Below are 24,177 nucleotides of genomic sequence, written 5' to 3'. Positions count from 1 at the left end.
AAGATTCAAAATACCTGAAAGATTTCAACTGAAAGTTAACATAAAAATATTCTCTGAAAGACTCATTTACAAATAAGTTAATGAAAACCCTGCAGTTCTACCAATATATAAGAGGAGCCCAGTGTTTTGTCTGTTTCAAGATGGGGAATGCTCCGCCGAATACACCAGGTGAGTGTCTAGAGTCCCATAAAGGGAGCGCAGCACACTGAGGACCTTTTCTTGAATGGTGTCAACCTGTTCAGAAGGACAATAGTCATCCAGACTTGACCTGAAAACAAGAAGAGAAAGAGGAAAATACACATGAATAGGATAAAAATCACTGTGCAGGGAGGACAAGCCTACATGTGTTGAATTCAATGTGAAACAGAAATTCAGGTGTGTTGAATTCTGGAGTAACAGTGAAAGCTAATAAATGTTCATACCCTGTTAGGCACTTTACAGGAATTATTTTTCTCAGTAATTTTATAAAATGGGTACAAACCCCATCCCTGTAAAGGAATTTAAAATAAAAGAAGGAGCTGGGCGTGCTGGCGCACGCTTGTAATCCCCACACTTGGAAGGCAGAGACAGGAGGATCGCGCAGGTTCGAAGCCAGCCTCAGCTGGCTTAAGAGACCCTGTTTCCAAATAAGAAAAGTATAAAAATAGGTCTGGGAGTGTATCCTGGAGGTAGAAGGGTTTCCAGGAACACCAGTACCACCAAAAAATAAAAAATAAAAAAATAAAAGAAGATTAACCTGTGCAAAGTCACTTAGCTAGTTAAGTACTGGTGACACTTTTGCGGTACTGGGGATTGAACCCAGGAGCATTTTACCTCCGAGCTACACTGTCAATCTTATATTTTATTCTTCATTTTGAAACAGGGTCTCTCGCTAAGCTGCGGAGGTCCGTACTAAATAGCTGAGGCTGTCCACAAGCCTAAAATCTTCCTGTCTCAGCCTCCCAAGTACTGGGATTACAAGCATACGTCACCACACCTGGCTGGCAATTTTGAATCATGTACTGTGCGCCTCAGTGCTTACCTGATACTACCCCCCCCTGAACAGGAGAGGTGGCTTGCAGAAACAGGGGTGTTTTACCTGAGTGGGCATTTTTCTTATTCTTTATTGTGTGTGCTCTAGGGCTAGAAACTAAAAGGGTAGAACCAACAGATAGAAGGGAAACTTCTAAAAACAACTTGTTAAGTTATACAAATGCAAAGGATCCATGGTTTGGTCCAAAAGAAAAACTGGAGATATGCTGGTGTTGGGATTAGATTTCTAGGCGGCATAATAAGAAAGGAGCAAAGTGAGGGGGGCAGAAATATCTGTTTCGGGAGTCTGTCTAGAACTCACCAAGGACAACCTAAGTTGCACTGAGCAGTTATCATGCTATCGTCAATTATAGCTGGATTAAGATGTGAACTGATCTGACCAGTGCCTCCTGGTTCTGGATTAGTCTGAGGAAAACCTTCCAGAGGATGGACTGAGAAGAGCGGCAGAGAACTTTTAGGAGGAACTAGAATTAGAGAGCAGCCTACTTCTTTGCATAAGTCTTTTCTTTTCTTTCTTTCCTTCTTCCTTACTTCCTATTATTTATTTAGTGGTGCTGGGCATTGAACCCAGGGGTGTCCCACCTCCAAGCTAACATCCTCAGTCCTACTTTTTATTTGGAAATAGGGCCTCATTAAGTTGATGTGAGTTTCACTGATTTGCTGATGCTGGTTTTCAACCTGTGATCCTCAGATCTCAGCCTCTCAAGTACTAGGATTAGAGTCATGTGCCACCATGCCTGGTTCTGCATAAGTATTTTAGACCTAAATAAATAATCTAAGACCTCTGACAAACTCATTCCAATCTGGTGATCAGGTTACATTTGAGGCTTGATGTAAAAACTTCAGACACAATAAATAAATGATAAAGATGTTAAATTATTAAATACTAAGATATACATATAGCTAAAGAGCTGCTTAAGAGAATCATTATGTAAAAGCTTAATTTATAAGCTCTAACAAATAAGAATATTCTACTTCTTTAAAAACGTTTCTGGGACTGGGGATGCGGTTCAGTGGTAGAATGCTTGCCAAGCATGTACAAGGCCCCCGGTTTGAACCCTGGCACCACAAAAAAGAATAATAATAATAATGAAAAAAATCTGAATTCTTTTAAACACTATTAGGATGGGTCTTCATGGGAGCTAGGGGTTTCTGATATCCTTAGGTACAGTTCTGATTGTAACAATGCCTAGGGGAATACTATTGGCCGAAGGGACTGAGAAAGAGGGCTGGGCTGCTGGAATACTGGCAACACACAAAAAGTCCAGCAACATGCCGGGCGAGGTGGTGCACGCTTGTAATCCCCGCGCTTGGGAGGTGGAGACAGGAGGATCGTGCAGGCTCGAAGGCAGCAGCACTGGCTTAAGAGACCCTGTTTCCAAATAAAAAGTATAAAATAGGTCTGGGAATGTAGCCTGGAGGTAGAAGGGCTTCCAGGAACCCCAGTACCACACACACACACAAAATAAATAAAAAAACAAAGTCTTGCAATATGAGTAACTGTCCTGCACACTCTCCAGAGTTCACTGTGCACTCAAGCAAGTGAGAAAGCATTTTTATTTTTTGGGCTTCAACCTTAACACCTTTACATGTAAACAAAGTATTTTTGCAAATGGGTTAACTATGAATTAGATTTTCCAGGAGTGCCCCTACTCTGTGAGTTGAGACCTTTACAAAGAGGTTGTTCAGTAACTGGAAAACTCATGTTATCATGGCAGTGCTGTTCGTGGCCTTTGGCTAATACAGCACATGGGTATCTGCTGCACTGTGACTGCTACGTGAAGTGACCCCTAAAGATCAAGCCCAGTGCGGCACTGTAATACATATTACAGGCTCTAGAGGAGAATCTGTTCCTTGGTCTTTTCCAGCCTCTAGAGCCTGCCTGCATTCCTCAGCTTGTGGCCCCATCCTCCACCTTCAAAGCCAGGGGTGTAATATCTTCCAAGCTCTCTCTCTGATCCCGATCTTCTCACCTCCCTCCGAGCAGGACTCTTATGATATTGGGCCTACCCAGAATATCCAAAGTAATATCCTTTTCTCAAAATCCTTGAGTTATTTACACTGTAAAGTCCCTTTTGCCTTATAAGGCAATATCTTTACAGGTTCCAGAGATTAGGATGTGGACAATTTTTTTTTTTTTTAGTACTAGGGGTTGAACTTGGGGGCATTCTACCTCTAAGCTATACCCCCAGCCCTACTTTTTTTATTCTTTATTTTGAAATAGGGTCTCACTAAGTTGTGGGTGGCCTCACTAAGCAGGTTCACTGAGGCTGGCTGTGAACCTGCAATCCTCCTGTCTCAGCCTCCCAAGCACTGGGATTACAAGCATGTACCACCACACCCGGCTAGGATGTGGATATTTTTCAGGGTGATTATTCAGTCTAACACACTTACCTGGCAATTGTCACAAGAGTAGGTTTTGGTAAATTTTTCAGTAAATAATATACAGACTGAACGAGCTGCTCAATTTCTTGTTCTGTGCTGATATGGTGAGGAAGTTCTGAATAATCACAAGTTAGACCAGCTTGGTGGACCTGAAAATAGGACAATTAAAGGTTATATCGCAAGATGATTTACAAAATCCTTTAATCATTAATGGTCCAAAACTTTTCTTTGTGTGTGTGTGTTGTACTAGGGATTGAACCCAGGTGGGTATTACCTTTGTGCTATACTCCCATCCCTTTTTACTTTTGTTTTTGAAACAGAGTCTTGCTAGGTTGCAGAGAGTCTTGCTACATTGCTGAAGCTGTCCTCAAACCTGCGATCTTGTCTCACCCTCCCAAGTACTGGGATTACAGGCATGCACCACCATACCCACCTACAACAAACCTATTTTTTTTTTGTACTGAGGATAGAACCCAGGGGCATTCTACCTCTAAGGTACACGCCAGCCCTTTTAATTTTTTGTTTTGAAACAGGGTCTCACTAGATTGCTGAGGTGTGATGCTCTTGAACTTGTGATATCCTTGTTTCAGTCTCCCAAGTATTGGAATTATAGGTGTACACCACCACACCTGGCTATGACAAATCTTTTAGCTTTTAAGAACTGGGATTATTTTCTTAAGTTTTTAAACCATAAAAGTTAGCTGCTTTTTGAAGTTTTAGTAAAACTGGCTTATACACTGGTCTGGGCCTGATGCCTTTTCCAGGAATAATTCTGAAACTACTTTATTTTACGAAGCTTCTCTGTCTTTGAGCCAATCATTCACATTTTCTAGCAAATTATACATTTTATCTAGATCACTCCGCTTTCTATTTTATCATCTTTTTACTTTTAAAATATTGGCACATAGTATTATATTCAAAGTTTGGAGAAAATAAAAGATAATAGAAGATAAGTCTTCCTCCTACCTTAACATACAGTTTTCCTGTGTATCCTTCATGTGTAACAACATACTACTAATTTATCTGTCTATCAATCTATCCATTTCTTTTTTGTGGTCGTGGAGATTGAACCCGGGGGCTTTCTACCCTGGAGTTCTATCTCCAGCCCTTTTAATTTTATTCTGAGATAGGGTCTTGCTAAGTTGTAGAAGGTAGCCTCAAACTTTTGATCCTCCTGACTCAGCCTCCTGAGTAGCTTGGATTAGAGGAGTGCAAAGCTGTCACTGAATATATAGTGTCCCAGTTTAGCACTAAAGTAAATATGTCTGAAAGATAAAACTGGCTTGACAGGCTGTCATTTTGCAATCTCAACTTTAAAGTTTTGAAACTGGAACTCAAATACATTATAATTTTGCCTAGAATGCAAACCTTAAAAAAAAAAAACATTATTTTTTGTGGAACTGGGGATTGAACCCAAGGGTATTCTACCTCCAAGCTACATCCCAATCCCCATTCTTTATTTTAAAATAGGGTCTCACTAAGTTGTGGAGGGCCTCACTAAGTACCTAAGGCTGTCCACAAACCTGTGGTCCTCTTGTCTCAGTCTCCCAAATACTAGTATTACAAGCATGTGCCAACATGCCTGGATTATTCTACTCTATTTTATTTGAGTAGCTTGGGATATATACCAAAGATTTAATTGGCAATGACTGGTCACTGTAGTAAAATAATAAGTTCTATATACTCTTTTCCACTAAAATGATCAAACGAATCAGTTCTCACACTGCAGCTATGATCACATTATATTAGATTATATAATCTGTGACCGAGCCACTGTCATCCCTTTTCTAACACCATACAAACTCCCCCCAATGACAAAAAAAAGCAGGTGCAATGTAATGATTTAAAGTGTACCTGCCTGAACACACATTTGATGACATAGCAGCTCAAAGAATTTCAAACTGAGTGGTCTTTTTAACTGTATCATTCTTAAAAAATGTCATTTAAAAATAGTGGAGCCAAGCATGGCGGCACACGCCTGTGATCCCAGTACTTGGGCTGAGACAGTAGGATTGAAGGTTCAAGGACAGCCTCAGCAAGTAGCCAAGAAGCAAGGCTTTCAACAACTGAGGGAGACCCCACACACGGCCTTAAATTAGCTCATGGTTAACAAAAGATATTCTTTGGCTGGTATTTTTTATTCTTACAAACTGTGTATTAAACCAATACTTAAATGTTAGCTTAAAAAAGATGGTTTGAGCTGGGCATGGTGGCGCACGCTTGTAATCCCAGCATTCTGGAGGCTGAGACCAGAGGATTGCGGTTCGTGGACAGCCTCAGCTACTTAGTGAGGCCCTGTGCAACTCAGTGAGACCCGGTTTCAAAATAAAGAATAAAAAATAGGGCGGGGAGTGTAGCTTGGAATGTCAAATGCCTCTGGGTCCATCCCCAGATCCACACACACACACATACACACACACACACACACACACACACACACACACACACACACACACAAAGATGGTTGATTGTATTCTACATACAAAGAAAACATTAAAACAACTCTTATTGAAGAGAAGCACCAGACTAAGAAGCAAAATACATAGAGGTCTCAGCCATGGCATAAAATGTGAAAAAAGTCACTTGAACTTTTTAAGCCCCCGTTTTCTCATTTCAAGTAGTAGGTAAAATGGGAAAATATATGCTTCAAAGACTGAAAAGTGATAGGAAAGTAAAAGAAATTATGACTAAAAGTATCTTTGGCCATAGCATTCAGATTACTTTTGATAACCTAGAGCTAACACATTTAAAATGTACATTAAAGCTCTCTTCCATCTTTTTCTTTTCTTTTTTTTAAATCAGATAAGTTTTCAAAGAAAGGACAAACAGAGCATAATTTGAAATCAGCAGGACTGAGTAACTTTAGAATTTATGGTCTTATTCTTATCTGGTGAACAGAAACTTGACCATCAATAATAATAATCATGATAATAATAATACACAGTTCTTTTACTTTACATGTAAAATGGAAAAAAGAATGTTTTTGCTGGAAAACTTTTCCAGTACTCTGTTTTTTAAAAAGTATGTAGTTTTTCCACTTCTTAGTAATTCATTCGGATGTGAGAAATACAAATAAAAATGAACTGCTTTAACAAAAATCAAAATTTTCTACCCAGCAAATTATCTTTATAAAAAAAATCAACTCTGTATGTTTTAATATAAAATACTTACTATTTCATAGTCTGGCACTTCCATCCGTTTTTTTAAACTTTGTATAAGTGGAACCAGTGATTCCATTCTGGAAAAAAGCCACTCCACTCGATTAACACCACAACCACCTCAACTAAAATCACAATAGCAAATGATACATTACACTTAATATTTACCATGGATAATATGCTTCATATGATGCTTAGGAAAGAAAGATAAAGCAGATCAATTGCCATCTTAAAATAGTATAAAATAAACATTCTTTATTGCCTCATCCACTTTTCCTTGTGTGACTCTTCCTCCCTATCAATTACAAGCACAGTTTAAACTCGTTCTATTGTGGACCTGTTGAATTGTCAGGGCTGAGATGGGGCTCCCCACAAGTGATGTGCTGCCTGGGCATACTCAGCGGGCACACAGTTTTAACAGAGGGCGATGCAGTCTACAGGTAGGTGCAGGATGCTAAGGCTTCTGGGCCTATTTTTGCTCATTAAGATTTAAATTTGGCTTGATTTACTACAAGCATGTATATGTATATATATCAATATTATTACAAATATATATTACTCAAACATATAATTACATATATACAAAATATAATGCCACTTGTATACTTTTAAGTTTCAAATAAGTGATTTATGTTGTAACTTGCTTTCTTATAATCTTTCAACTTGCTATTTTATTTCAATTGTGTTTGAAATGTAACTGTTGGTACATGCAGATTTATTCATTTTCTCTAACTTCTATGTTAAGATTCTGCTGTACAAATAAATATACCACCATTTATCAAAAAAAAAAAACTTGGCTTGAAACTGCATGAAATTACAAAATAGTGGATACTTTTCAGTATTTCTAGACAGACTCTTGTCTTGTGACTCACATAATTTTCTACCTCTTCAATCATAACTTCATAAAAGGAATCATTTTTAGAACTAGTTACCTACACTGAAGAGAAAAAGTATTAACTGGTGTTCAAGTGACTGAACAATATTTACCAATATGATATCATCATACAGAAACCATATAATTATCCTATATAAATGACCATATATAAACTATTATATATATAAACATATAAGCTATTGTGCATTATTTTTTCATACCCCTGATTTCTTTTATCTCGATAATTAAAGTTTATGATATTTACAGTTAGGAAAGTTTCTGAAAAAAAATTTTTTTTTTTTTTTTTTTTTTTGCAGTACTGGGAATTGAACCCAGGGGCATTCTACCTCCAATCTATACCCCCAGCCCTATTTTTTATTCTTTATTTTGAAACAGGGTCTCATAAATTGTGAATTTACTACGTAGCTGAGGCTGTCCACAAACCTGTGATCCTCCTGTCTAAGGCTCCCAAGTACTAGCATCACAAGCATGCGCCACCACACTGGGCTTCTGAATATTTTTAAGTAAAAATTATAATGAGTATTTTGAAGAGCTAATACATAGTAAATGAAGGTATATCTTGCTCATATACTTTAAGTCATAACTCCTCTCTCCACAGGCCACCACTTTTTTAGTTTCTATATTCTTCTAGTGAATTAATGAATTACTTTCACTAACTATCACATGGCAAATCGTGTGCATGTTCAGGCCTGAAATGCAATAATTTTTTTTTTGTGTGTGATATTAGGGATTAAACCCAGGTCACTTTCCTTCAGAGCTATACCTCTAACCCCTATTTTATTTTTATTTTGAAACAGAATCTTGTTAAGTTGCTGAGGGCCTTCCTAAGTTGCTGAGGTTGGCCTTGAACCTGTGATCCTTCTGTCTCAGCCTCCTAAGTAACAGGATTTCAGGCATGTGTCACTGTGCCTGGCTAAATATGGTTTTAACTTCCCACTTTATGCTGCTGTCTTATAGCTGATTTCTTCTATTTACATTATAAAGAACAATTTCACAAATTGTAGAAAATCAATTTTATTTTTTTTCTTATTTTATTTTTTTGGTGGTACTGGGGGTGGAACCCAGGGACTTTCTATCTCCAGGCTACATTCCCAGACCAATTTCATATTTTATTTGGAAACAGGGTCTAAGTTACTGAGAGCCTAACTAAGCAGCTGAGGCTGGCTGTGCGATCCTCCTGTCTCAGCCTCCCAAGCGTGGGGATTATAAGTGTGCGCCATCATGCCTGGCAGGAGATCAATTTTAATATGTGGTCTTCTTATACACATGAAGATAACAATTTATTTGATGGTTTTTAGCTGTAATGGTTTGGATACAGAATTTCCCTGGAAAAGCTCATGGATAGGCAAAGCTAAATTTTCAGAGGTGAAATAGTTAAATCAGGTCTCTAAGCTTATCAGTGGATAAACCCACTGAAGAATTAATCATTTGAACAGATTTAGTGGGCAGTAATTTAGTCAGGTGGGCGGTGGCTAAAGGAGATAGGTCACTGAGGGTGTGACCTTTGGGACCATTTCTATCCCGGGTCACTTTCTGTTTCTCTCTCTCTGCTTCTGGCCACCACTGAATTGAGCTCAGCTTTCCTCTGCCACACAGCACCACCATGTCTGCTCTGGAGTCAACTAACTGTGAACTGTATCTCTGAAACCTCTCGAATTGTGAGTTAAATAAACGTTTCTTCCTCTATGTTGTTCATGTCAAGTAGTTTGCTCAGAGAAATAGAAAAGTAGACTAGAACATTAGTTTCTGGCTTTTAGGGTTTACACGATTTAAAGAATTATTTTAGAGAAATGTAACCATAATATTTATATCCATATTCTTCCATGCCAATGTTCTCTCTTTGCTTCTGGCTGCCACGACTGAGTGGCTTTTCTCTACCACATGACCTACCATCAGTTTCTGCCTGGGACCCAGGTGACCATGGACTGAACCTTTTAATATTATGAACCAAATAAACCTTTTTTCCTCTAAGTTGTGCTTCTTAGGTATTTTGGTCATAGCAATGGAGCAGTGAAATTTTTTTTTTTAATTTTATTTGCAGTGCTGGGATTGAACCCAAGGCTCTCACATGCTAGGCAAGCGCTCTACCACTGAGTTACATCCTCAGCCCTAATTATTGTTTTTATTTATTTATTTTTTGATGGTACTGGGGATGGAATCCTTCTACCTCTGGCCTACACTCTCAGACCTATTTTTTATATTTTTTATTTGGAAAGAGGGTCTCTTAAGCCAGCGAGGCTGGCTTTGAACCTGTGCAGTCCTCCTGTCTCCGCCTCCCAAGCACGGGGATTACAAGCTTGCGCCACCACGCCCGGCTAATTATTGTTTTTAAAAAGCAATTTATCCAACACATTAAGAAATAGAAGGGAGACTTCCGGGAAGATGGCGACCGAGAAAAGCGGGGCTTAAGAGTCCCGCTAACAACCAATTTCCATTACCACAAAAAGAGCGCCTTTCATAGCCAGAAAACACCATCACCAGAAAAACAAAAAAACCCACCAGGCTCCAGAGAGAAAGCGGACTGAGAACAGAGCTCAGGGCCACAGAGGAGACACACGAGCCCGAGGACGCGGCAGCAGCGCCATACTGCCGGCGGCAGCGGCGAACTCAACGGACGGCTACAGCAAGCCAGGTGAGCCGCTGCGGAACAGCCAGGCGGGATCTTTCGGCGCAGACAGCATTTAAAGCTCCCAGTGGCTGAGCTCAGCACACGCTGCAGGGATTCAGAGTGGAAATTAAAACCAGAGATGAAAAAATACGCCAGCCTCATGGCTGAGGGCGTGGCAGAGGCGCCATATTGCCACCGGCGGCGGCAGCAGTGAATTCGCTGAGTCCAGTACAGCTACATCTGCGTACTCAAGAACAGTGAGTCAAATTGCGGGCCACAGAGGAGAAATCGCAGTATTGGGCCTCCTGGGACTTGACCCAGTGAGGGAGTGGTGGTGGCAGAGATATCACACCATAGGAGAACGTGCAACCTGGCACCCCCCATAGTTTAAAGCAGCCTCTATCGACTCCCTGGGTCGGAGACTCTGTGATACAACCCAGTAAAGGAGTAGTGGGGTCTGAGATAATACAGACTCGAGATCCAGAGCACCTTAAGTGAAGCCATAGTGACCCAAGGGAAGAACCCAGAGAAGGCACAAACCTCCGAAATCATGGGAAAGAGGAATAACACTGGAGTAATGAATGTGCACAACCCCACAACATCAGAACCTGATAAAACAGAAAATCAGAGATTTCTAGAAGATCAAATCAGGAAAATAACTGTAGAAATAATAGAGGTGCTTCGAAAAGAACTCAGAGAGAGCCAAAAAGAGATAAAGGATGCAATTAATGAAGTAAAGGCCTCAATTCAAAGCACAAACAACCGATTAGACCACATGGAGAACAGAATCTCGCTCTTAGAAGATGAGCAATCCAAAAATGAATGCATAGTTTCTAATCTAGAAAAAGATATCCAACAGCAGGAATCTGACATTGAAGAAATATGGGCCCATCTTAAGAGAGCTAACCTAAGAATAATTGGGATAGAGGAGGGAAAAGAAAGTGATACCAAAGGGATCAACAATCTCTTCAAGGAAGTAATAGCAGAAAATTTTCCAAATATAGAGCAAGAGGTTGATACACAGATCCAGGAAACTTATAGAACTCCCTTTAGACAGGATCGGAGAAGAGGATCCCCACGCCATATAATTGTCAAAATGACCAATGTGGAAGCCAAGCAGAGAATCTTAAAGGCAACAAAAACAAAGGGCCAACTGACATTCAGAGGCAAACCAATTAGAATCACTCCAGACTTCCCAAATCAAGTCATGAGAGCCAGAAGGGCTTGGAGTAACATATTCCAAACTCTGAAAGAAAACAACTTCCAGCCAAAAATTTCCTATCCAGCAAAACTTTCTATCAAATTAGATGGAGAAATAAGAAGCTTCCATGACAAACAGAAACTGAAGGAATTTATGTCTTCAAAACCAGCGCTAGAGAAAATACTCAAAGAGATTAACTACAAAGAAGAAATAGGTAACACTCACCAGAACCAGAGAAACAAGAGTTTCCATCCAACAGACAACTAAGATTGGTTATCTGTGGAGATTCATTATTTATGTTAGTCTTTTACCTATCTCTAAGTTGTATTGTTTGCCTTTATTGTTGATAATTTTTAGGATTTCTAGTTGGAATATTAATATACCTTCAGATATAGCATTTGGAAATATTTTATCCAATTCTATTAGTAACTTTTAACTCTGTTTACATTGTCTTTGGATATACAATATTTTCTTTTATTTTTTAGGGAGTTTGTATATTCTTCTGTTGCCTGTGCCATTGAAATCATATCCAAGAAATCACTGCCAATTTCAATGTTGTGAGGTTTTATGACCCAGATTTTCTCCTAAAAGTTTATAGTCTTAAGATTTATATTTAGGTCTTTTATCTATTTTGAGTTAATACTTGTATATGGGATTAGGTAAAGGTCCAATTTTATTCTTTTCCATGTAATTATTATTTTTCAACAATATTTAGTTAAAAGATTATTATTTCCACCACCAAATGTTCGTGGAAACCTTGTCAAAAATAACTTGACAATATAGGGAAGAATTTAGCTCTAGGCTTGTATTTAACTCCAATGGTCTATATATCTGCCTTTAGAACAGTACTACACTGTTTCAATTATTGTAGCTTTATATGGTTTGAAATCAGAAAATATATATCTGCTAGCTTTGTTCTTTTTCAAGATCGTTTTGGGTATCTAGAATTCATATTCCATATTAGGATAGATTTTTTTCTGAAAAATAAATATATAAATATATGATAGTTTCACCTAAAAAAACAGAAAAAAATATGCTCTAGTAAGAAAGAAAGCAAAAAGAAATATTGAAATGCTATCTTTAAATCATCAAACACTTGGTATCAGACAAATGAAACTGTTATGTGAGATTATCATTTTTAATTTTGGATAAATTGCTATAATACTAGATGTCAACCACTAAGCCAAGCATGGGAAGGAGGGATGGGGAGAGAATGGGGTGGGGATCGGGTGGGGGCTGACTGGGCGATGTGTGCATGTATGTCTACAAAAGTTTGTATCCCACTATGATGTATGAATACAGTGCACCAATAAAATAAAATTAAAAAAAAAAAAAGAAATAGAAGGGAAATTAAACAGACTTGAAAGACAACATGTTTGGGGGATCTTACCCAGGGTTTGAAGCCCATCTCTGTACAGTTTCTTCATCATCAACATCACACAAATCAGCAAAAGTTGCTTCTAAATCTTCTAATTGATGAATTCGAGTATCAACAACATCTACCAACTCTTCCTTTAAAAACATTAAAAGCTATTGTATAGTTATTCTTTCTAAAAACAAAGTAAAATCCTATCATAATTAAAATCTCAGTTCAATTGGTTAAATTTCAACATAGAGTCCCAAAGTCAGTGATGTGATTACCCTGGGGAGGGAAATAACACTGGACCAATCCAGGGGGGTGGCAGTGGACTTGAGTACAATTTGGGGTTGTTGAATAAAATGAGGGGCACTGGGTAATTTTTTTCTGAAAGGGGGTAGTATGCCAGTAAACTGGTAATCTAACAATGGACTTCACCAACACACACATACAATTTAGATGGTCCTCTGAGATCACTCTAATAAGCTATAAAATATTAGATATAAGATAAAAAGATTAAAACCCAGAAGAAACAAATGAATGATGGATACCTCAGTTAGGTTGCTATCAGGCTTTTTAAACTGGTACAGCTCTTGTAAGATTTTGTACTCTTCCTGAAAAACAAAACAAAAATATCTATTTTTCAATGATATGCTTTTAAGTGTAAGACAGTTTTAGCAGTGACACAAGAACATCTTAAATAAAATTATTCCAAAGTTGGAGACAATCAGCTAAAATGTGTATTTTAGATTTCCAGTATAACTATCACTTCTTCAGGCAACTCTATCCAGCTGGGCATGAAGGCAGGGGTATATAAAGAATGAGTGGCTATTGGTTCATGAGATGGAAATATATCTAGTAACATCCTATTAATAAGTGGATACATCTTGGGATCTAAAATAGATTTTAGTTGTTTATAGGAGATACACATATCTTTAATGATGACAACAAAAAAAGTCTCCATGTTCACTGAGCAGCCATTTCTCTAGCAACAAAAGAAAACTCTGGAGTCTAAAGGCAATAGCGGAGACAGACTGGCAAAGAACCTCAATTAGGAGGTTCCATCCCAGGGGAAAAAAACCTGCCACGCTAGACTTTGTAGGAGAATCACTCCCTTTATTTAGTATAACTACACATTTCCTTGTATAGGTGAATGAATATGGCCCTCATAATTCTATTTATAAAGAATTACTGCCAGGAAGAAGTTATACCCCAAAGCAAAAATCTATTAAGCACAATGTTGTGGCACTATTCTCATAGCTTTACTTATTAAAACAAAGCTATGAGTAGGATCTAATGACATCTATTCATTTGCAGTATTGCAAATTGAACCCAGCACCAAGCACTCTACCACTGAGCTGTATCACCACTCTTTTTGGTATGATTATCATTTCCACTTTATACTTAAACTGCAGGCCAGAAAGGTTAAGTAACCTTCCTTCCAAGATCACATAGCTAATAAATGATAGATCTAACAAACAGAACTTAACTCTTGAACCAGGCGTGGTAGTGCATGCTGAGACAGGAGGATTGTAGGTTCAAGGCCAGTCTCAGTTACTTAGTGAGACTGTTTCAAAATAAAAAATAAAATAGGGCTGGGAGTGTAGCTCAGTGGTAGGATGCCCCTTGGTTTAATCCTTAGAACAACAACAACAAAAAAGATCTTAACTCTCTACTCTTTTTCTTTGATATTAAAAATGTAACTATTAAGTTATAAAGTATAATACTGGTTATGTATCCTTTATCCAAAATGCTTGAAACCAGAGTTATCTCAGATTTCGAAGTGTTTGCATAGACTTTACTGGTGTGCTTGAAAGTTTCAGATTTTACATCGTTTTAGATTTGGATTTGTGGAGTAGGAATGAAGTCTGTATATAATGTTAAAAAGTGGGAAAAAAGTAAAGTAGAAAATAATATGCAACAGAGAATGTGGCCTATAAATCCTAAAATAATTGCTATCTGGTCGTTTGCAGAAAGCTTGCTATCCCTAATACAGAAATGTCATACAAGTCTCAAGATCTATGTTACAAATACCACATTTACCTGAGTGAACATTTCTTTGAAGGGATTCTTGACAGAAAAAAAATCTAAGTCAATATCTAACACAAATGCATCCCCTTCCTTCAAGATTTCCAGAATTCCCCCAGCGCTGGCTGTCGTCTGGCACTGCTGATTTTCAGAAGAACATGAACATGATGGCTCCTGGACATTTCTCTGTGTCACCGTGTCCTTTTCCGGTCTTTCTGAGTAAGAATCACAGTTGGCGGATGCAGTGTTTTCTGCGTCTTTTGGTGTTAGCTTGGGCTTCTTTGCAGAAGACACCGCAGCATTTTCTTCTTGACTACTACAGAGTTTACACGGTTTTATCATAACTACATCCAATTGTAATGGTTTCTGGTTCTCTAGCTGGTCTCCAGGTACATAAAGACCATCACTTAGGAAGTAATGATCTGTACTTGTAACCCTGGATCAGAGGGAAGAAGAAATTTTAGCAAACGACAAATAAACTGACATTGCATTATGGCATTACAGAAACATAAGAAAGGCATACTTAACAAAAACGGAGTCTTTAGTGCATTTGTATATCTGTTCTTCTGTAGAAATAGCACTATTTAAATTCTTAGCTGGCCGGGTGCGGTGACACATGCTTGTAATCCCCGCGCTTGGGAGGCGGAGACAGGAGGATCGTGCTGGTTCGGAGCCAGCCTCGCTGGGTTAAGAGACCCTGTTTCCAAATAAAAATATAAAATAGGTCTGGGAGTGTAGCCCAGAGGTAGAAGGGGTTCCAGGAACCCTAGTACCACCAATAAATAAATAGATAAATAAATAAATAAATACATAAATAAATAAATTCTTAGCTGGCCATACAACTGCCCAATGTGAAGATTACATTTCATAGTCTACCTTTCTCCTAGATGTGACCATTTCTTAAGTGTCCAGTGGCTGTGGATGAAAGAAAAGGGTACAGAGCCCAACTCTTTCCTTTCCCACTGACTGGCATGTGAGCATGAAGTGGCAGGTAACTTTGTGGAACATGAAGACAGAAGGAACTATGGCTTTCTAAACTGTAGAGCTGTGATATAGGTCTGACCTGTGTGTGAACTCTAACATCTTGAAAATATAAACTCTCCAGTTAAGCCAGTACTACTTTGCTTTCTCTCATGCCAGCTAAATCTATATACCTTTATACCAAAAAAAAAAAAAAAATCACTTAAGAAAAAAAATACAACTGGAAATAATTTTTCATAATAGAAGTTCCTGGCCGGGGGTGGTGGCGCACGCTTGTAATCCCCACACTTGGGAGGCAGAGACAGGAGGATCACGCAGGTTCGAAGCCAGTAGCGCATAGCCCGGAGGTAGAAGGGCTTCCAGGAACCCCAGTACCACCACCAAAACAAACAAACAAACAAGAACTTCCCTCTGCCATATTTCAAAGTTTTATTAAATTAAATCTCTCTCTCTCTCTCTCTCTCTCTCTCTCTCTCTCTCTCTCTCTCTATATATATATATATATATATATATTTTTTTTTTTTTTTTTTCCAGGACTGGAGATGGAATTCAAGGGCTTTCTACCTGAGTTATATCCTCAGCCCTGTTTCTTATTCTTTACTTTGAAACAAGGTCTAAGTTGCATAGGGTCTCACTAAGTAGCTGAGGCTGTCTGTGAACCTTGATCCTTCTGTCTCAGCCTCCCAAGTACTGGGATTACAAGCGTGTGCCACCACTCTTGGCTCTAATTATATTTTTAACATAAAAATCAACATTAAATATTTCATACACTTATAGGATACATCTTAAAAGTTGTATATTTCTTTTTCTTTCTTTTTTTTGTGCTACTAGGGATTGAATAGATTGAATAGTAGGGGCATTCTACTTCCAATCTATATCCCAGACTTATTTAGTTTTTATTTATTTTTTGTGGTACTGGGGAGGGTATGCAGGGGCTTTCTACATCTGGGCTACACTCCCAGGGTCTCACTAAGTTGCTGAGAATCTCACTAAGTAACTGAGGCTGGCTTCGAACCTGCACAATCCTCCTGTCTCAGCCTCCCAAGTACTGTTTATACAAGTGTGCGCCACCACGTCCAGCTCCGACTTTTTTATTTTGAAATGGTCTCGCTGAGGTTTTGATGGTCTCAGCTAAGTTACTGAGGACTACCTGTAACTCTCCTGGTCTCAGCCTCCAGGAACTGGGATTACAGGTGTGCACTGCCATGCCTGGCCCGCCTCCCTGCCTTTCTGCTTCCTGTCTTTCCTTTCTAATAGTATCACTATACTGCCCAGCCTGGTCCCAACTCCTCGCTCAAGTGAGGCTCTCCTGCTTATAGGACTACAGGTTTGTGCCATTGAGCCCAGTCAGATTTCTGATTCTAAGCATATCAGTGTGTTCTCAGCCTTTCAAATATAGCATACCTTGGTAAGAACTTAGAACAGGATAGTCAAGTACTTCTTCGAGTGGCATATCTTATAAAACGAAAATAAATGTCTTCATTTTCTACCTGTTAACATCTAGCAGATACAACTATATATTTTATTTTATTAATTTAATTTTTTTGTGGTACTGGGGGTTGAACCCAGAGGCTTTTCTACCTTTGGGCTATACTCCCAGACCTAATTTTTATACTTTATTTGGAAACAGGGTCTCACTAAGTTGCTGAGAGCTTCACTACAAGTGTGCGCCACCACACCCGGCTCACAACTATATATTTTAAAAGATAAGTTCTAAAAAAAGATTAATGACACAATAAAACTAAGGTTACTTATCATCCTAATAAAGACAAAGAGGATCACCCCCAACTTACATTTATATTCTTTTTAGTAATATGTTTTACTTTGTTACTTATACAAGCATACTCATAATCTCAGACTGCAGGACTGTATGTAATGTGTCTCTTTCACATGTATTTCTTTTAAGAGTCTTGAGATGAGGTCTTTCTATGTTGCCCAGGCTGTTCTCAACTTCTGGACTCAAGTGTTATTTTTCCCAACTCAGCCTCTCAAATGCTGGGGCTATAGGCAATTGCCACTGTGCCTAGCTCACCCATAGATTTTTACTTGCAGGATTAGTTAGAATCATGAAGATAATCAAAATCTTTCAAATACTATTGTCACATACTGAATTTCAAATGTCTATGTCAGATCATGCAAACTTATTTGATGTTGCAGGTTAAATTATGCCTACTAACTTGAGTACTCAATAAAAGTCACTTTTTCACACAGACCATTATTATACACAATATTTATTAAATATTGGTCCTAAATATTTCTTTTTAACTACATAATATAATCTTCATTCCTAATTGTTACAGTCAACGCATAATAGTTACATTGACGAAAATAATAAAATGTACCATTGAACATATGAGGAAATCACCTGATTGTTGTGGTAGAAGTGTCTTTGCCTACCAAGAAGTGGTGTTTGCCCTCTTTGATTTGTTGAGCCCATGTGGGATGAAGCCATATTACATGAGAAAAATGGCCAGCATAAACCGCAGGCATAATCCAATTTTCAATACTCAATTCTCTGGAAAATAGGAAAGAAACATTAAAACTATTAGTGTTTGGCCCCAAATGCCTTATCATCTAAAATATTTAAAGATAACAAGTCTCAGAATGTAGTCCTTTGGGGAGTTCCTAAAACCTTTCAAGGTGACCACTAGGTTAAAGCTATTTTCATAAAAATACTAAGGTAGACAGGCATGGTAGTGCTTAACTGTTATCCCAGTACTTGAGAGGCTAAGACAGGAGGATCATAGGTTCAAGGCCAGGCTCAGCAACTTGAGATACTCTCAGCAACCTAGTAAGACCCTATTGAAAAATAAATAAATAAATAAATAAATAAATAAAAAGGATGGAGAAAATGTAGCTTGGAGGTAGTATGCTGCTTAGTTCAATAGCCAGTACTACAAAACAAAACAAAAAACCCACAAGGCATTATTTTCCTTTTTCATTGTGTTGACATTTGCATAAACCCTGGTGGGTTGATGTCCTAAGATTAATCCAGGCAGTGGCACCAAATTCTACTAGTAGTCATTGTATTCTTCACTATGAAGCACTGGCCAAAAAAAAAAAAAAAAAAAAAAAAGGCTCTTGACTTTATTAATTCTTGATCCTGAGTTGCTGAGTATATACTTTTAAATATTCTGTGTGGAAAGGAGACAAGTGCACAGAAAGTACTTCTGCTATTTCCTTTGAAGCACAATGATTCAATTGTGATTGAATTGCAAGCTGCGCACCAGTTTTCTTCAAAGGAGTGATCAATAAACTATGGTTATTTAGAGTTGAGCCTGAATTGCTGGATTCTATATTCCAGCTAAGCTCGAAAATACTACCACTTGCCAAGTTTTATGTAGTATAAAAGAATATTTACAATTATCTGACAAGGCAGTGGAAATAATCTTTCCTTTTCACCGACACGCCTGTGAAATTGTGCATTTTCATCATGTTCTTCAACCAAAAAGCCTAGGGCAAAAGACTGAATGCAGAGATAGGGGAACCCAGCTGTCCTTTACAAAGGCAAATAGTAAAGAGATCTACAAAAATGCAGACACATGCCATTCTTTTCACTAAATATTTTGTTTTGGAAAATATATTTATTTTTCATAAGTATATCTTGCTTATACTAACACATAATAGATGAGGATGGTGATTATCATCTTTTTTTGGTACTGGGGACTGAACCCAGGGGCATTCTACCTCTGAGCGATATCCCCAACCCTTTCTTTCTTTTTTTTATTTATTGTGGTACTGGGGATGAAACCCAGGGGCATTCTATCTCTGAGCTACACCCCAGCCTTATTTTTCATTCTTTATTTTGAAACTGGGTTTCACTGAGTTGCAAAGGGCTTCACTATGTAATAGCTGAGGCTGTCTGCTAACCACCATCCTCCTGTCTCAGCCTCCCAAATGCTGGGATTACAAAGTGTGCCACCACGCCTGACAACCCTTTTATTTATTTCTGAAACATGGTCTCAATAAATAGATGAGGCTGACCTCGAACCCATAATCCTCCTGTCTCAGCTCCCCAAACACTAGGATTACAGGTGTGTGCACCATTTCTGACTTATAATAGTTTATTGTGCAATGAATACTTAAAAATTTATTGCTTTAAATTTTAAGTACAGTAAATATAGACAAATATAGCCCACATTAAAAAAAAACTTGATTTAATTTTAAGAGTGTAAAATATTCTTAAGACTAATCACATGTCTTTAAGAATCAGTTCCCTGATTTGGGGTTTAGAAAGTGTCAGGTATAGGAAATGCAATATGCTAAAATTAATCTACTAACAATCATATACATGAAGTGATGGTGACAAAATTTCCGGGAACTTTATTATAGAAGAGAAGCCAGTATGTCATTCTTTAAAGATATATCAGCTATAATCCTTTGTGAAGGATGGAATACAAATGACCAAATTCACTTCTCTCTGTATGATTCCATATAAATGAAAATGAATAGGATTTGTGATCTGAAAATAAACAAAGAGAGGTAGGAAGGACTTAATGCTGGAAAGAATATATACATTAAAGATGGATTGCTTATATAATTATTGACCTGTGTTCAGATAAGACACGTTTTATACCTTAGTATTCCCTTTGCAGGGAAGAGCTTTCTCAAATCACCTCTAAAGTTTCTTCTATTTCTAAATACTGTATTAAATTAGTTTTCTTAGTTTTTGTTTTTTGTACTGTGGATAATACTCAGGGGCTATCTATGCGCTACACCACTTTTTTTTTTCTTTCTTACTTTGAAGGCTAAGTTTCTGAGGGTCTCATTAAGTTGTTGAGGCTGGCCTGGAATCCTCCTGTCTCAGCCTTTGAAAACACTAGCTGGGCTGTTTTAATAAATAAAGTTTTATTGGAACACAGCGATTGCATTTACATACCATCTGTGGTTGCTTTCATACTACAAGGGCAGGGAAGAATAGTTGTTACATATACCATATGGCAAAAAAAAAAGCTAAAATATTTACTATCTGGCTTCTTAAGAAAAAATTTGTCAACACCCATTCTAAATAAATAAAAAAGAAAAAGAAAACAAAAACAAAATCCATGAGCTTAGCAATGTCTACTTCCCTTTCTTTCTTCCTAGTGCTAGGGATTGAATCCAGGGCTTCATGCATGCTAGTCAAGAGCTCTATTACCCAGCCACACTACCAGGCCTCTTGAACTCTTTTTTATCTATAGCAAATTGTATTTTAAACATAAAAGGTCATTAACAAAAATCGTATGTTACCCAAAGAGTGTTTCCTTATCAAACACAGTGTCTGCTGGCATATTCACAGGAATAAGAAGGTCTGGATGTGAGTCAAAATGTAAGAATCTTATATTACTGGCAGGAAGATGCTTTGAGCCTATGGCCCGGTATATAAAAGGCAGGACCTGTAAAAGACACATGCACACATTCAGAATTGACACTGAAATTGTGAGCATATGCTCAAGGGCGAGCTGAAACACGTTAAACATAACTGCACATAATTTGAAACATACCATGTTGTTAAAGCGGGATAATATAAAATTTGCTTATTATAGATTGACCAGATAACAAGATCAGGCTTTATTTTTTTCCTCAGAATGTCTTACTTCTTCTAACTTGCATCTCTAGGTGCTCTCTGCACTCACATTAGCTGTTTAGACCCAACAGCTAATGTGAGAAAACAGATCAGGACTAGAGCCCAAGACAAAACTGTGAGCTAGCGTGGGTTCTGGCATTAACTCTGTGTTTCAGGTACCCTAAGTGTCAGGGTCTTTTTGGTACCTTTAGGATGGCAGGGATGAACTAGGCAGCCTGTAAGGCTTTCCTCTTACATCCTCTACAAGTCTAGGCTTCATACTGAATTTTAAAGTACTGCCTAACCTGGCTTCCTTTCAGGTCCAAAGATACTATGTCAAAGTCTGGAGAAACATAACCTTTCTTCTGTCCTCTTAACTTTCTTCATCAGTAAATCTCTTGTGATTTTTTCTTTCTTTTTGCAGCACTGGTGACTGAACCCATGACCTCTCACATGCTAGAACTACAATCCCTGTCCCTCATTTTCTTTTCTACCCTGAGAAGCTCCCTGGCTTATTAATATTAATCACACTTTTTTTTTTTTTTGTACTGGGGAATGAATCCAGAAGTAATCTACCTGCTAGCTACAGCCCCAGCCCTTTTTATTTTGATACTGGGTCTCAGTAAGTTGCTGAGGATGACCTCAAACCTGCAATCCTACTGTCTCAGCCTCCCAAGTAGTGAGATTACAGGCATACACCACTTAGTTCTAAACAAATTTATTGATCCAAGAGCCTCTTTTGTTAGTTTCCAGAAGTCTAGATCAGGGCACCAAATTTAGCAAGGTGTAGTGGTGCACACCTGTAATCCCAATACTTGGGAGGCTGAGACAAGAAGGTCACAGGTTCCAGACCAGCCTCAGCAATTTAGCAAGACTGTGAGCAGCCTAGAGACACCCTTTCCCTCCACTAAAGGGGGGTCGTAGGGGTGTAGCTTGGAGGCAGACAACCCCTGGGTTCAATCCCCAGTACCAAAAAAAGGAAAAAAAAAAAGGCAACTTTTCTACAGTAAAGCTGCAAAGCCATAAAAAGAGCAGCACTTTCTAGTGTTATTAAATGCTGGGCACCCTGCTAAGATCTGTGTACACAACGCGCACCCAGTAATCCTCTAACGCCCCGCGCCTTCTACAGTTAGTGTCCCCGTTTCTCAGATGGGAGCTCGTGTTCTTAGCAGAAAACCTTTCACTTAAACAGCGGGGCTGTGTTGGAGATGCGGGGAGTCGCGTGCAAGCCCGCGTCAATGGCAGGCCAAGGCCCCCAGGACCCTGGAATCAGACCGCGCAGGTGGGATCCCGACTCCTCACCTCCTGATGGTCCTCCACCACCCACACCGGGAGCTCGGGGTAGCGGCGGAGGCGGGCGCGCGCTCCCGCGGAGTCGCCCATGTCGCAGCCTGTCAGGGTTCCCGCCAGGACCCGGGATGCTCGAGTCTCACCTCCGCCGCCCGCTCGGAGCGGAAACGCGCGCTCACCCGGTTGCGCTTCCGGATTGGAGGACGCCGAGGGCGAGGGCGTGCCCCGCAGAGTCCGACGTGGACGATTGGTCTAGACGCCCGTCGCTCTGTTTGGCGCGCCAATCACCGAGCACAAAGCGCCGCGGCGTGCCAAAGAGTTTTCCCTCCCTTGGCCCAGCTTTCTCACGTTAGCTTTTTAATTCCCTCGGTTTCCTGTTCCGGAGGCGCGGGCGGCGCCACTGTCTTGGCCGCTGCAGAAGTACCCTGGCTTTACTCGGACGGCGACCTCGTGGCCCTTTTAGTGAGTAAACCGAGCAGCGCGCGGCGCTGGAAGAGGGAGTGTTTCCGAGTGTCCGGATTTACCAGGGGCTGGAGTCCGGGGCTGGGACGAAGGGCGCCGGGGAGCTGGGGTCGGGCAGCCCCTCTCCGGGTCTGCTGCTGAGGTCAAGAGAGCGACCCTAGGCCCGGATCCTGCAGATCGCTACAAGTGAAAAGTGGTGGCTTTCATTCATTCGTGCAGCGCGCGCCGTGGTCCAGCCCGGGGCCGTCGGGCCGGAGGGGAGCGAGGGGGAGCCCGAGGCTCTGGCCTCGTGGGGCTCACGGTCTGGCGGGAGATGCAAACAGGTCAACGCGCAGTTACCAGGCGGCGGGATTAGGAGACCTGGCTGCAGATCCCACCCGGGGGTGGGTGGGAGAAGAGGGTTCTAAAAATGTAGTCACACTGAGCAACTTTTTTTTTTTTTTAACGTTGAATGATCTTCCTGGGCGTGTTATCTGTTCGAAACACCTTCTCCAGTTTCCCTGCTTCCAAACAGCAGTCTAGGAGTAGACAGGTGCAGAAAAGAAGTACTTTTCTAGTTTCGGTGAATTCCTTGACTTTTGAGTTAAATTGTGTTACCCACAACTCAGCCTGAGGTCTTTTATCAGTTAGTTTTGTGGCTAGTGTTTTTAGATTTTCTAGTGATAGAAACATCCAGGAGGATGTAGTATTGGATGTTCAGTTGTTACACAGAGGACGGGAGTGTTAATGCTCTGACTGGCCAGCTAGTTTCAGCTCGCACCTTTGTGTTCGCCTAGATCTTGTACATACTTCTTGTGTTTATCACATCGCTGCTGCTGCTGCTGCTGCTGCTGCTGCTGCTGCTGCTGCTGCTGCTGCTGCTACTACTTTGCTGGAGAAATTTTATGTTCTTTAAGAACAGTATTTGGCTTCTGCATTACATGCAGCCTGTATGTCTTCCTTATCTTTTGATTTCACAGGGTGTGGGACAGTGTACAGGCTCATTAAATGTTACATGGATCAGGGAAAAGGTCTGCTTTCTGGTTGCTTTGTTTTCTGGTGGTACTGGGGATTGAATCTAGAGGTATTCTACCTCGGAGCTACACCCACAGCCTTTTTTTTTTTTTTTTTAAAACAGGGTCTTACTAGGTTGATGAGAGTCCTGCTACATTGCTGAAGCTGTCCTCAAATCTGTGACCCTACAGCCTTTTAAGTATTGGTATATCAGGTGTGTGCCACCACACCTTAGCCCTGAC

The 24,177-nt window shown here is 39.6% G+C and overlaps 1 protein-coding gene across 1 annotated transcript; it reads right to left on the bottom strand.

The window, feature by feature from the left end:
* Nucleotides 1-135: 135 nt before the first annotated feature.
* LOC308264061 (UPF0489 protein C5orf22) lies at nucleotides 136-22,573 on the bottom strand (the record flags this gene model as incomplete). Its single annotated transcript, XM_080697204.1, has 9 exons — nucleotides 136-268; nucleotides 3,427-3,566; nucleotides 6,589-6,655; nucleotides 12,670-12,791; nucleotides 13,188-13,250; nucleotides 14,680-15,100; nucleotides 18,011-18,160; nucleotides 20,875-21,020; nucleotides 22,493-22,573. 9 exons carry the CDS (start codon nucleotides 22,571-22,573, stop codon nucleotides 136-138), a joined length of 1,323 nt encoding a protein of 440 aa, XP_080553330.1.
* Nucleotides 22,574-24,177: the final 1,604 nt, after the last annotated feature.

This window comes from Muscardinus avellanarius, assembly GCF_963383645.1.
Source record: "Muscardinus avellanarius genome assembly, chromosome: 1".
NCBI classification, from domain to species: domain Eukaryota; kingdom Metazoa; phylum Chordata; class Mammalia; order Rodentia; family Gliridae; genus Muscardinus; species Muscardinus avellanarius.
This window is presented reverse-complemented; position numbering and strand designations above follow the sequence as displayed.